This window comes from Manis javanica, chromosome 12 (genome assembly GCF_040802235.1).
Source record: "Manis javanica isolate MJ-LG chromosome 12, MJ_LKY, whole genome shotgun sequence".
NCBI classification, from domain to species: Eukaryota; Metazoa; Chordata; class Mammalia; order Pholidota; family Manidae; genus Manis; species Manis javanica.
Window position 1 is genome coordinate 64,360,405 of NC_133167.1, and position 14,234 is coordinate 64,374,638.

A 14,234-nucleotide genomic window follows, 5' to 3' on the forward strand; every position below is an offset into this window, starting at 1 on the left:
ATATGAGTATTATGATCCTCTTAAAATATTGAGTATTTATCATCACTGATCTAATCCAAAACTGCTCAAATATCAAATATTAGTAATATTGTCATAAAAATGGGCAGATGCTTATAAATACAAAAATTGTAAATATTCTAAATATTTATTCATTTGAGAATAATAATTTATGTCCTTATATACTTGTATGACATATACTTGTATGACAGTTCTGTATAAAGATATAAGTATTATACTATGTAACACAGCATGTTTCAAAAAAAATTAGCTAACTGTAAAAAAAAGGCTTCCTACTCTCTACCCCAAATTATACCTGGCAGCTAGGTAAATCTTCCCCAAAAAGGTGGTGTTGAAGAAGGCTGGTGATTCTGAGGAAAGGTAAGCAGAAGTCCTCCAAGTATTTTTCCATAGATTCAGTAGACCAAGTAATAGGGCTAACCTAAAGTTAAAGAAGAAAATTTTAACAATTCATTCTGTAATAGATACAACTTAAAAAATTACATTCATAATTTCAACAAAACCCAAACTTTAACTACTATATCTGATCTTAGAGCATACCATTATACACTCCTGAGTTCCTTCTTCATGGTATAACTTTCCTTTAGATAGTTCACTTATCACAAAGCTTAGTAACACTTCATAAGACTTTTCCACATCACATGTATTCTGGAAAAAATTAAAAATTAGTTTCATCAGTCACTGAAAATTAGAAATAATTTACACTGGAAAGAACACTTTCATAGAGTATAATTCTGATTATGCCATTTTTCAAGCATGTAAATTTCAGTTCCTCAAAATTTGTGTACAACAGTATACCTCTAGATTCACAATGAAATTGGGTAGGTGATTAAAGCCATTTCAACAGTTCTTTAAAAGACAGCATATAAATTACAAAAATGTATGTGTAAGTGAACATATGTTAATCATCTCTTTTGACTTACTAATTCCCAGGCCTGGAAATTCTTCCTGGCAAACTAATAGGAAAAAAATAGCTATACACCCAAGACATTCACTGCAGCATTATAATAATGAAAAATTGGGAATGACCAATAAAAGTGAGGCAATTACCTAAATTATGACAAATATGAGCTATATGAAAGTTTCTAATAATATGATGTGAAAAAAGTAAATTGAAGTATATATACTTATTATAGAGGCACAAATAGTACATGAATGAAATAGAAGAAGAAAATATGGACCACAAATATTTTCTTTTACAATTTCCCTCAAATTCCTAGAATAGGATTTGTTAAAACAATTTACTATAAAAAAATCAGACTATGTTTCTTATAGAATGTACCGATAATTACGTTAAATAAGTTTACAAACTAAACTTTATGACTCTATACTTTTTCTAAATTCAAACTTATCAATAAGATTTTACACATAAAAGAAATGGGTCTGTTTTTACAGTCACTGACATATTAGGGGTTGTTGCAAATTAAAGTATGAATTGGGATAAAGCAGTAATTTTGCTATGATGTCATTTATTCATTAACTACAATTTTTAAACAGTAAAACATAAAAATTGAGTAAAACCTATGGAATATAAGAGTACTTTGAATTTTTAAGGCATTGATAGTCTGGACCACAGGAGTCTGTGATTTCATGATACTTAATTTTTCTACAACCCCTCATTGTTCTTCACATGTCATTGTGCTCTCTTAAACTAGGCTGTAAATTCCAAAATATCAGGAACTGTGCTTTGTATTTTTCATGTGTCCTTTTGCATAACAAAAATCTGAGCAATAAATACTTGCTAACTGATGAAATCTGATTCAGTAATGTTGGAATTTCTGAGCTTGGAAATTTCTGGATGTACCTCTTTTGAAAATTAATTCTTTGAATTAATTTAAATTACTTATCTGCTTTCTGCTAAATCAACTCAGCCATGACATGTTATCATGTCAGAATTCCAAACTTTAAAAATGTCCCTGACTCTACAACTGCTCACTTTGTCATGTGATCCACCTCACTCTTGCCAGATTAATCAACAGGATGAACATTTGCCAAGTATGATGACCTACAGGTTACAAATCAACATCCTGGTGAATATCAAAACAGCAGCATATTTATATTTTTAAAATGGATTAACCATAGTAATATACAGAGTTTACTTGAACTCAAAATGTAGAAAACTCAAAAGAAAATATTACCATGATATTGCAGCTTATTAATCAATGTGACATATTTAGGTTTCTGAAACTATAAAATTCAGCCTAAAAGTTTCCTAAATTCAATAAACTCTTTTGAGTAAAAGATTAACAGAGTGTGAGAGAGATTAAGGATGGTGGCACAAGAGGTGAGACAGGCCTCCTCCCAAAACCACATATAATATGAAAATACAATTAATACAACTAATCCTGAAAGAGCAACAGGAAAGAAGGCTGCACCAGACTGCATACACCTGGAGAAAAGAACAGACCTCTAGGAACAGGGTAACATACCAAAGCCATGTTCCAGCAGGATCCAAGCCCTTCCCCTACCCCAAATCATGGGCAGAAGGAAGAGAAATTGAGCAGGGAGGCAGGTGGAGGCCTAGGACTGCAGAACACCCAGCCCTGGAGATCTGCTCTGGGAGCACGAACCTATATTGCATGGTGTTCTGGAGATTAGTGGGGTTGGAAAGCTAAAACAGGTGAATACCTGGAGAGACTAAGATTCCAGCTGCTTGTGGAAAACAGGGATCCACCTCTGGCTGATCTGGGACAAAGGAAAGGTGGGTAGTCTGAGAGGTTTCCTAACAGTGAATGGGCTGAAAAAAGGGCAAGGATTGCTAAGCGCTTACTGCTCAGGAGAAAGGAAAGGGGGACAAAATTGTTCGGGTGAACTAATACAAGAAGGTTGGGAACTTTCAGAACCTTCAGGCACTCCATCCCTCTGGCTGACTACACAGCTCCAAGGCTGCCCATGATATGCAGCCTGCTGCACTTTCCTGTTGGTCAGCGCACACTGGCTCGCAAAACAGCAGCCCCAGCCCTCAGGTAAGGCCAGCCAGAGGGAAGCCCCACCTATGGCAGCTACAAATGCAAAGCACAGAGCCTTACACCTCTGTTCTTGGCCCACTGGTTCTGGCAGTGAAGACAGGCACTGCTGCCAAGAAGTAGGAAACAGCTCTTTCCGCCTACCAGGAAATAGTGCCAATCCCCTGTGACCCCGATATCACTCCAGGGACTGAGAAACACAAGAAAGTAGAGCTTCTGGGCACTAGAGGTCACCACCTACAAATATGAAACATCAAAGGAACCTGGTTCAACCCAAAATCCCATGAACACCAGAAAGAGGACCAAGTGAAACTGAACTCTACAATCTCCCTGAAACACATTTCAAAATAAAAATCATAAACATGCTCATGGAGGTAAAGAAACATATTCAAGAACTAAGGGAAGAATTCTGGATGGAGATTCAATCATTACAGAACACAGTATCAGAAATGAAATATACAATTGAGGGATTTAAAAACAGATTAGATACAGTATAGGAGATGGAAAATGGAAAAGAAATTAGAGAAGAGGAATACAAAGGAGCTGAGGCACAGAGAGAAAAAAGGATCTCTAAGAATGACAAAATATTGAGAAAACTGTGTGACCAATCCAAATGGAACAATATTCGCATTATAGGGGTACCAGAAAAAGAGAAAAAGGGAAAGTGTCATTGAGGAGGTAATTGCTGAAAACTTCCCCAATCTGGGCAACGAGATAGTTTCTCAGGACATTGAAGTACACATATCTCCCAACACAAAGGACCCAAGGAAGACAACATCAAGATATATAATAATTAAAATGGCAAAGATCAAGGATAAAGACAGACTTTTAAAAGCAGCTAGAGAGAGAAAAAAGATCACATACAAAGGAAAACCCATCAGGCTATCATCATATTTCTCAACAGAAACATTACAGGCCAGAAGGGACTGGCATGATATATTTAATGCAATGAGGCAGAAGGGGCTCGAACCATGAATACTCTATCCAGCAAGGCTATCATTTAAATTTGAAGTAGGGATTAAACAGTTTTGAGATAAGCAAAAGCTGAGAGAATTTACCTCCCACAAACCACTTCTACAATATATTTTGGAGGGACTACTATAGATGGAAGTATTCCTAAGGCTAAATAGCTGTCAGCAGGGAAAATAAAACCATGGCAAAGTAGAACAATTAATGACTAAGATGCAAAATCAAATCAACTATCCCCAAAGGCAATCAAGGGATAGGGAACGAGTACAGAATATGATAACTAATATATAAAGAATAGAGAGGGAAGGAAAAGGAGAAAAAAAAAAGAAGAACCCTTAGGTTGTATTTGTAAGAGCATACAAAGTGAGTTAAATTAGAGTGTGAGATAGTAAGGGAATTACCCTTGAACCTTTGGTAACCACGAATCTAAAGCTTGCAATGGCAATAAGTACATACCTATTGAAAATCACCCTAAATGTAAATTTAGGTCTGAATGCACCAATCCAAAGACATAGAGTCACTGAAAGGATAAAAAAACAAGACCTGTCTATATGCTGCTTAGAAGAGAGTCACTTCAAACCCAAAGACATACACAGACTGAAAGAAAAGGGATAGAAAAAGATATTTCATGCAACTAACAGGGAGAAAAAGGCAGGAGTTGCAGTACTTGTAACACAAAAATTAGACTTCAAAACAAAGAAAGTAACAAGAGACAAAGAAGGACATTACATAATGATAAAGGGTTCAGTCCAACAAGAGGATATAACTATTAAAACTATGCACCAAACACAGGATCACATACATATGTGAAAAAATACTAACAAAATTAAAGGGGGAAATAGAATGCAATGCATTCATTTTTGGAGACTTCAACACTCCACTCACTCCAAAGGACAGATCAACCAGACAGAAGATAATAAGGAGACAGAGGCACTGAACAATGTATTAGAACAGATGGACCAAATGGACATGCACAGAAGACTCCATCCAAAAAAACAGGATACACATTCTTCTCAAGTGCACATGGATCATTTTCTATAATAGATCACATGCTAGGCTACAAAAAGAGCCTCAGAAAATATAAAAAGATTGAAATTGTACCAACCAGCTTCTCAGATCACAAAGGTATGAAACTAGAAATAAATTACACAAAGAAAATGAAAAAGCCCACAAACACATGGAGGCTTAATAACATGCTCCTAAATAATCAATGGATCAATGACCAAATAAAAACAGGAATAAAGCAATATATGGAGACCAATGATAACAATAATTCAACAGTGCAAAATCTGTGGACGAGGGAAGGCTGTGCTAAGAGGGAAGTATTGCAATACAGGCCTACCTGATGAAAGAATAACAATCCCAAATGAACAGTCTAAACTCACAATTAATTTAACTACGAAAAGAAGAATAAATGAGGCCTAAAGTTCATAGAAGGAGGGACATATAAAGATTAGAGCAGAAATGAATAAAATAGAGAAGAATAAAACAATTGAAAGAATCAATGAAAGCATGAGATGGTTATTCAAGAAAATAAACAAAATAGATAAACCCCTAGCCAAACTTATCAAGAAAAAAAGAGTCTAAACACATAAACTGAGTCAGAAATAAGAAAGGAGAAATCACAAAGGACACCACAGAAATACAAAGAATTATGAGAGAAAAGCATGAAAAATTATATGCTAACAAACTGGATAACCTAGAAGAAATGGACAACTTTCTAGAAAAGTACAACCTTCCAAGGCTGACCCAGAAGAAATAGAAAATCTGAACACACCAATTACCAGTAAGGAAACTGAAATGGTAATCAAAAAACTACCCATGAACAAAACTCCTGGACATGATGCTTTCACTGCTGAATTTAATCAAACATTTAGTGAAGACCTAATACCTATCCCTTTAAAGTTTTCCAAATAGTAGAACAGGAGGGAATACTCCCAAACTCATTCTACAAGGCCAACATCACTCTAATACCCAAAACCAGGCAAAGACCCCATAAAAAAAGAAAATTAATGACCAATATCCCTGATGAACACACATGCAAAAATACTCAACAAAATATCAGCAAACCAAATTAAAAAATATATCAAAAAGATCATCCATCATGAACAAGCAGGATTCATCCCGGGGATGCAAGGTTGGTACAACATTTAAAAATCCATCAACAACATCTACCACATCAACAAAGAGAAGGACAAAAACCACATGATCATCTCCATAGATGCTGAAAAAGCATTCAACAAAATTCAACATCCACTCATGATAAAAACTCTCAACAAATTGGGTATAGAGGGCAAGCACCTCAACATAATAAAGGCCATATATGACAAACCCACAGCCAACATTACACTTTACAGGGAGAAGCTGAAAGCTTTTCCTTTAAGATTGGGAACAAGACAAGGGTGCCCACTGTCTCCACTTTAATTCAACATAGTTCTGGAGTTCTAGGCCATGGCAATCAGACAACACAAAGAAATAAAAGGCATCCAGATTGGCAAGGAAGAAATTAAACTGTCCCTGTTTGGAGATGACATGATATTGTACATAAAAAACCCTAAAGAATCCACTCCAGAACTACTAGATCTAATGTATGGAGATGACATGATATTGTACATAAAAAACCCTAAAGAATCCACTCCAGAACTACTAGATCTAATATCTGAATTCAGCAAAGTTGCCTGATAGAAAATTAATACACAGAAATCTGTTGCATTCCTATACACTAATGATTAACTAGCAGAAATAGAAATCAGGAAAAGAATTCCATTCACATTTGTATCAAAAAGAATAAAATACCTAGGAATAAACCTAACCATGGAAGTGAAAGACCTACACTCTGAAAACTACAAGATACTCATGAGACAAATTAAAGAAGATACCAATAAATGGAAACACATTCCATGCTCATAGATAGGATGAACTAATATTGTCAAAATGGCCATCCTGCCTAAAGCAATCTATAGATTCAATGCAATTGCTATCAAAATACCAACAGCATTCTTCAACGAACTAAAGCAAATAGTTCTAAAATTCATCTGGAACCACAAAAGACCCCGAATAGACAAAACAATCATGAGAAGGAAGAATAAAGTGGGGGAATTACGCTCCCTGACTTCAAATTCTACTACAAAGCCACAGTAATCAAAACAATTTGGCACTGGCACAAGAACAGAGCCATAGATTAATGGAACAGACTAGAGAGCCCAGATATAAACCTGAGCACATATGGTCAATTAATATACAATAAAGAAGCAATGGATATACAATGGGAAAATGAGAGCCTCTTCAACAGCTGTTGTTGGCAAAACTGGACAGCTATATGCAAGAGAATGAAACTGAATTATTGTCTAACAACATACACAAAAGTAAACTCAAAATGGATCAAAGACCTGTATGTAAGTCATGAAACCATAAAACTCTAGGAGAAAACATAGGCAAAAGTCTCTTGAATACATACATGAGCAACTTTTTCCTGAACGCATCTCCTCGAGGAACGGAAACAAAATAAAAAACCAACAAATGGGACTACATCATGCTAAAAAGCTTCTGTACAGCAAAGGACACTATCAGCAGAACAAAAAGACATCCTACAGTATGGGAGAATATATTTGTAAATGACATATCTGACAAGGGGTTAACATCCAAAATCTATAAAGAACTCATATGCTTCAACACCCAAAAACCAAATAACCCTATTAAAAAGTCGGTGGAGGATATAAACAGACAAGAAATTCAGATGGCCAACAGACACATGAAAAGATGCTCCACATCGCTAGTTGTCAGGGAAATACAAATTAAAACCACAACGAGATATCACCTCAAGCCAGTTAGGATGGCCAACATAGAAAAGAATAGGAACAACGAATGCTGGTGAGGATGCGGAGAAAGAGAAACCCTCCTACACACTGCTGGTGGTAATGTAAACTAGTTCAATGATTGTGGAAAGCAATATGGAGCAATCCTACCATTTGCAACAACATGGATGGAGCTAGAGGGTATTATGCTCAGTGAAATAAGCCAGGTGGAGAAAGACAAGTACGAAATGATTTTACTCATCTGTGGAGCATAAGAAGCAAGCAAAACCTGAAGGAACAAAACAGCAGCAGACTCAGTTGCCAAATGGAAAGGGAGGTTGGGGGGTGGGTGGGAACAGAAGGAGAAGGGTAATAAGGGGCATTACGATTAGCATACATAATGTAGTGGGGCGGCACATGGAAGGTAGTGCAGCACAGAGAAGACAAGTAGTGATTCTATAGCATCTTAGTATGCTGATGGACAGTGACTGTAATGGGGTCTGTGGTGGGGACTTGATAATGGGGGGAGTCTAGTAACCATAATGTTGCTCATGTAATTGCATATTAATGATACCATTAAAAAAAGATTCCTATGTGAGAGGTGGCAAAGGTATGTGGGTTAAAGAAAGAAAAGAATTAAGGGTGAGAGAAGCTGTGTAGGATAGTTGCTTTATCTAGATTATAGAGTGTCTTAAACTTTTGGGGGCACATACTCTTTGAGTATACGCTAGATACTACACTCCTATTTCTCAGCAAAACAAAACAAAAAATAGAGGGAAAGGAACCCAGATTAAGAAATCTTGGTATAAAGACTCTTTTAACAGAAATTCCACTAACCAAAATTTACACTAATTGTAATGATGATTTTTTTTTCAGCACACCTAAACCTCATTATCAAATTAACTCTAATATCCCTTTGAAAAACTACAAGTATCCATATTTTTATTGCCCTAGGTGCGATTAAATCTGGCAAAAGTCTGTTTTCATTAGAATTATTGTACCTGAGGATAAGGAATCATAGGGATTGGATGAATGAGTGAGGCTTACTGAAGACAGAAAAGAAGGAAGAAAGAAAAAAAGTGAAAGAAAAAGGGAAGGAAGAAGGAAATGGGAAAAAGGAGCAATGAACAATACAGAATAGTCACAGAAACCACAGTGATACATTTCATTACTCAAAAATATTGTGGTTACCATTATTTACAATCTGCTATATACCTAACATTTAGATCTACTGTAGAAAAAGTTCACGAGACAAACCAACCTAGAGAATATCATTTTCATTCACTGAAATGATTCATATGGCTATACATTTCTGACTTATGTTCTGATAAAAATCTGTCTTATGGTAAATGTTAAGTACTTTCAAAAATAGCTAACAATTTTCAAATTGAGAAAGAAAATGGACAGAAGAGTTACCTAAATTAATTCATGATTCTTCCATCATAGACTGACAGTTATCTAATTTTCTGTCATTAGGTCTCATCTTAGCAAACAGTAAGATGAATAAATTTAGACCCAAATTATATCAGAAAATATTTTAAATGTGTTACTCTTTCATGATTAGACTAGATAATTAAGGAAACATATTTAAACAATGACACAGCATAGAAATGTAATATATACTTGAAATGACAAAAAAAAGTCCAAATATCAGATTAGAGTGCATTTAGAGAAACTGAAGTAACATTTAGAAAAGAAAAAGATAATTGCAGAAAGCAAAATTATCCAAGAATCAACTAGGAATAAGGAGGGAAAATCATTAAAGGAAAAATAATAGAAATCCATTTTGAGAACTTAGAATTTTACGGACAGAACGACCCTTATAAATCATATGTTCGAAACCTCTCATTTACCTTTGAGAAAGTTGAGGTTCAGAGTTTTTATGTCTTGACGAAAAAAGTAATATGTCTGTTTAGGGGCCATGAACTTGGACTAATACTCAGGTTGAATGGCCAACAATTAATATCCCTAATTAAGACATAACAAACTTTGTGATAATACTTCCTAAATTTGTGCACACATAACTGATTTGGAAGTAAACCTGTGAAAAAAAGTAAAGGTTACTGAATTCATTTCATGTATGTATAGTTGATTTTCTCTTCTTTGTAAAAGAAGATATGATTTTAACAAAAACTTTTCAATGAGGTTTAAAACCTTTTTAAAAGTCTTTATAAATCAAAAGGTTCAATTTACACCACACCTATCACTTTTTCCTATCAACTTCCCCAAATAAATATTGAAGTAATTTTCTTACTTTATCTTTCTCTAAGCCAAACCACACAGTCAATCCTTTGGTAACATTTATCGCATTTATCCTCAAGTCACTGAAAATCCTTACATTTAACTAAACTTGCAAAGTTTTTCTAACATATTTACATAATTTTAACTTAAAAAGAACTCCTTTAAATTTGCTAAGAATTTATATACATATGTGTGTGTGTGTATATATATATATACACGTGTGTATATGTATACACACACACACACACACTTGTTTAAACATGGGGAAAAAAGCAGTATTTAGAGAAGCATAATTAAGAAAAGGCTAGAATTCTTACGTTTAGAAGTGGTGACTCAAAAGCCACCCTCGAATTGTGATTGGAGACAAGAACAAGAACAGATGGCAGATAAGTAAAATAAGTAAGACATTTTATCGCAGACATTTTATTATTTATTCACTTTGTTAGCCCAATTTTTATAACTTTTCTAAGTTGAAAGTTTGCAGCAAAAGCAAAACAAAACGGTCCAAATGTAAAGGGAAAAAGGCCAAGGTTTACAGACAGATGTAGAAGACCTCACTGTGCAGGAAAAACATTTTTAACTTTTTCAGCCTAAAAGTGCTCCATACTTTTAATAACTCATTTTGCCTTTCAAACACTTAATCTCACTCACTCATATCCCCAACTTATATTAATTCAACAAACTACTAAATGATAAATTCAGGCAAGACCAATACACTAACCTTTTTAAGAGCTCCTGTGTGTTTCCAGGCTGACCTATCTTCTTCACTGCATTTAACTGAAAGTGCCACAAGAGCTTGTGTGTACACTAGGCTAAAAAGCACCCTCACAATGCAGGTGAAGTGGTCTAGAAGAGAAAGAGAAGATCATTATTTCTTTGGAATCTAGACATTTTGTACTCAAGCTAGTTCATGAATATATGCTTTCTTTGCATGTGTAACTGGTTTTCATTCAACAGGTAATAAAATGAGATTATAATGTAATACTGGCTACTCAACATATTTGGAATTATGAAAGCAAAGTTCCCTTGTTCGTCCACAGAATATGTAAATGAGAAGCATTTGACACAATGCAAAGTATGCTCTATTTTAGAAGACCAGAGCGCTCATGTCACTCAACCTCAGCATAGCTATGTAACCTTAGCAAATGCCCTTACTGGACATCATGTACTTAATAACAATGTCTGGGAGTCTGATATTTAAAACCAATACTTCGTCTATTTCTAAGATGATGGAGATCTTTTAAAGAATAATATCATATCATGTATCAGAACTTCTACAGTAAAAAAGAAAAGAAAAGAATCCCAATATTTTAGGTACTCTGAACTTAAAACTCAATGAAAACTATTATGAATCAAAGAACAGTAGTAGCAATATGGAAAATGCTTGGAGGCTTCTGGTACATATTAGGTATCTAATAAGTGGTAGATTAGCAATCATAACTAACATTTATATGTACCTAAGAATTTAGAAAATTTCATTCAAATGCCTCATTTAATCCTCATAACAATCTCAGTTGGGCAATTGAGCTTCAAAAGGATGTGCTTGTGATAACAAGGTTAATAAGCAACCAAGTTTGAACTTCAATCCATATAGATCATTTTACTTTGGATTCAGTATTCCTTCTATTATATTTGCTGCTCCCCTAGTAAATGGGTACCACCACTCAATCAGTTGCTGAAGTCAGAAACAGACATCCTTAATACTTTGCTGTCTCTTTCTCCCCACATTCAAACAGTGACCAAGTCCTGTCAATCCTACTTTTAGAATATTTCTCAAGTCAGTTCCAACACCCTGGACCGAACTTCCATCTTTTCTTGCCTAGATCTATAATCCCAGCCTAAGCAGCTGTGTTAGGGTCCCTAAGACCACTTCCATGTTTGATGATTCACTAGGAGGACTCACAAGAGGATACAAAGTAAAAGCAATAAACTCAAAAGGCACATTGGGTGTAGTCCAGATTAAATTTCCAGAGTCTTCTCCCAGAAGAGTTACACGGTACATACTAATTCCCCAGTAATGAACTGTGAAAGCATGTATGAAATATACACCAGGGAAGCTCATTAAGCGATTCAGTGCCCAAGGTTTTTATTGAGGACAGGGCTGGCAGGCATCCTCTGCTTAGCACATACCCAACTTCTAGACTCCTAGGAGAAAAGCAGATGTGTTCAGCATAAACCACATTGTACAGTGTATGCATAGGGAGCCATTCTTATCAGTCTGGCGATGGTGGAAGCCCTCACCAAACCATAAAGTTTCCAGAGGCCAGTCAAGGCATCTTGTTAAGCAGGTTAGCAGTAAAGCCTTCTAACTTCTTCCTGCACAGTGGATTAGCTACATCACCTTCTAGCCCCTTGCAATATACTTTTTTATGATTACAGCCAGGTTGATTTTTTTTTTTAAATTTGGCATCCTTCTCCTGGGTCTCTGTATAAGCTGAAACATTCTTTGCTTCCTTGTAGCCTGAATAACTATTAAATTAGATGACATCTTAATAGTCCCTTCCTAAGGAAAACCTTCCCTTATTTTAAATTGTATGTATGTCTCTTATCCATGTTGATAGGTTGAGATGGGGACTTGACATAAACTGAGCCAGTCAGAGTACCTACCTGGGACTTTTCTACCTGGAGGTAAAGGGAGGGTATAAAGATGTGTCTGGAAGCTTCAGAGGTCATACTCCAGATCTATGGGAGAGACTCTAAAGCAAGACTGAATGGAGCAGATCCACAGAGAGGAGAGACCCAGGATGGCAAAAACCTGCCAGCACCCAAAGCCCTGGTTCCTGTTACCCCTGAGGCCACCCTCAACTCCTACAGGTTGGTCATGAGTCCATCACTGCTCTCCCTTTGTACTTAAAGCTAGCTCTGCATCAACAGTGTGATATACTGAGTTACAGGAAATACATTTTTGGGCATTCATATGATCAAATATCTATTTCCCAGGCATATTTGGTCTTCATCAACAGTTCCTAAAAATACTGCAGAGCCTTAAAGGTGAAATGGGAGTTCTGTCATGTTAATGAGAGACTTTTGCACCCCCCACCCGAGGGCAGGGCTGGAGGCTGAATCAGCCAATGGCCAATAATTTGGTCCATGATGACTGTACACAGAAGCCCTCACAAAAACCCCTGAGAAGAGCTTTTTGCTCTCTCTCAGTTAGGTTCAGTTGGATCTGGCTCCTTGGTTGGAGAGAGCTTCCGTGCTTGTGGCATCAGAACACCCCCACGTGTCAGGAAGCCAGGCCCCAAGCTCCACGAGGACAGAAGCTCCTTTATTTGGGACCTTGCCCTATGTATCTCTTCATCTGGCTGTTAACTTGTATCCAGTATGGAAATATGCTTTATTAAACTGGTAAACATAAGTGTTTTCCTGGGTTCTGTGAGTCACTCTAGCAAATCAATCAAACAAAGGAGATCGTGGGAACCTCCAATCTGAGGCCAGTGGGTCAGAAGCATAGGGAGCTGCCTGGGGCTTGTTGCTGGCATCTGGAGTTGGGGGTGGAGGGCTTGTAGGACGGAGCCCTTAACCTGAAAATCTTGTGCTGTCTCTGTGCAGATAGCATTGGAATTAAGTTGAGTTCTCCAACAGCCTGCTGGTGTTCAAGAATTGCTTAGTATTAGTATGTGTGGGAAGCCGCCCTCCCACCTCCGTACATATACACATTGGAATCGGGTCCAGGAACCTGAACGAAGTTATCCTGCTATTACTGCTGTGTATAATGTTGTTATTGTTGTACATATATGTAGAGGAAAAAAACACAATTCCATCTGGAGTCAGATGAGAGGGACTCACAGATATCTAGATGTCCTAATACCTGGGTACTTAACACATGCCAGGATATAAACAATGAGAATTTATAGTCTGGGTAGAGAAAAAGACAAATTGCTATAAGCATGGAGAGAGTGTAATGGAAGCAATTAGGAGGAGGAACTAATCTAGACCAAAGGCAAGACACAGGGGTCAGAAAAAAGCTTCCAACCCCAAGCAGGAGAGTTAGTCTTGAATGATGAAGATAAATAAATGATAATAAGGAAGGCAGGGATGGGGTGAGGTAAGGGAAGGGAATTCCAGACAGAGGAAGACATTTGTACAAGAGGAGAGAAAAAGCCTAAGGCTTACAAGAACTGTAAGGTGTCCAGTATAACTAGAATACAAGTAGTGATTTTTGAGAGATGAAGCTAGAAAAGTAATTATCATGCTGAAAACCAAAGGTTGCAAATTATAGGCTAACTGTCCAAATGCAGCCTGC

General features: G+C 36.5%; 1 protein-coding gene across 1 annotated transcript in view; it reads right to left on the reverse strand.

The window, feature by feature from the left end:
* UBR3 (ubiquitin protein ligase E3 component n-recognin 3) overlaps positions 1-14,234 on the reverse strand; it is a 336,759-nt gene that overhangs the window by 30,175 nt on the left and 292,350 nt on the right. Inside the window, exons 33-35 of the mRNA XM_073218714.1 lie at positions 10,710-10,834; positions 559-666; positions 314-439 (exon numbers count right to left, since the gene is read on the reverse strand). Coding sequence (XP_073074815.1) covers positions 314-439; positions 559-666; positions 10,710-10,834 — 359 coding nt within the window. The remainder of the gene's footprint in view (positions 1-313; positions 440-558; positions 667-10,709; positions 10,835-14,234) is intronic.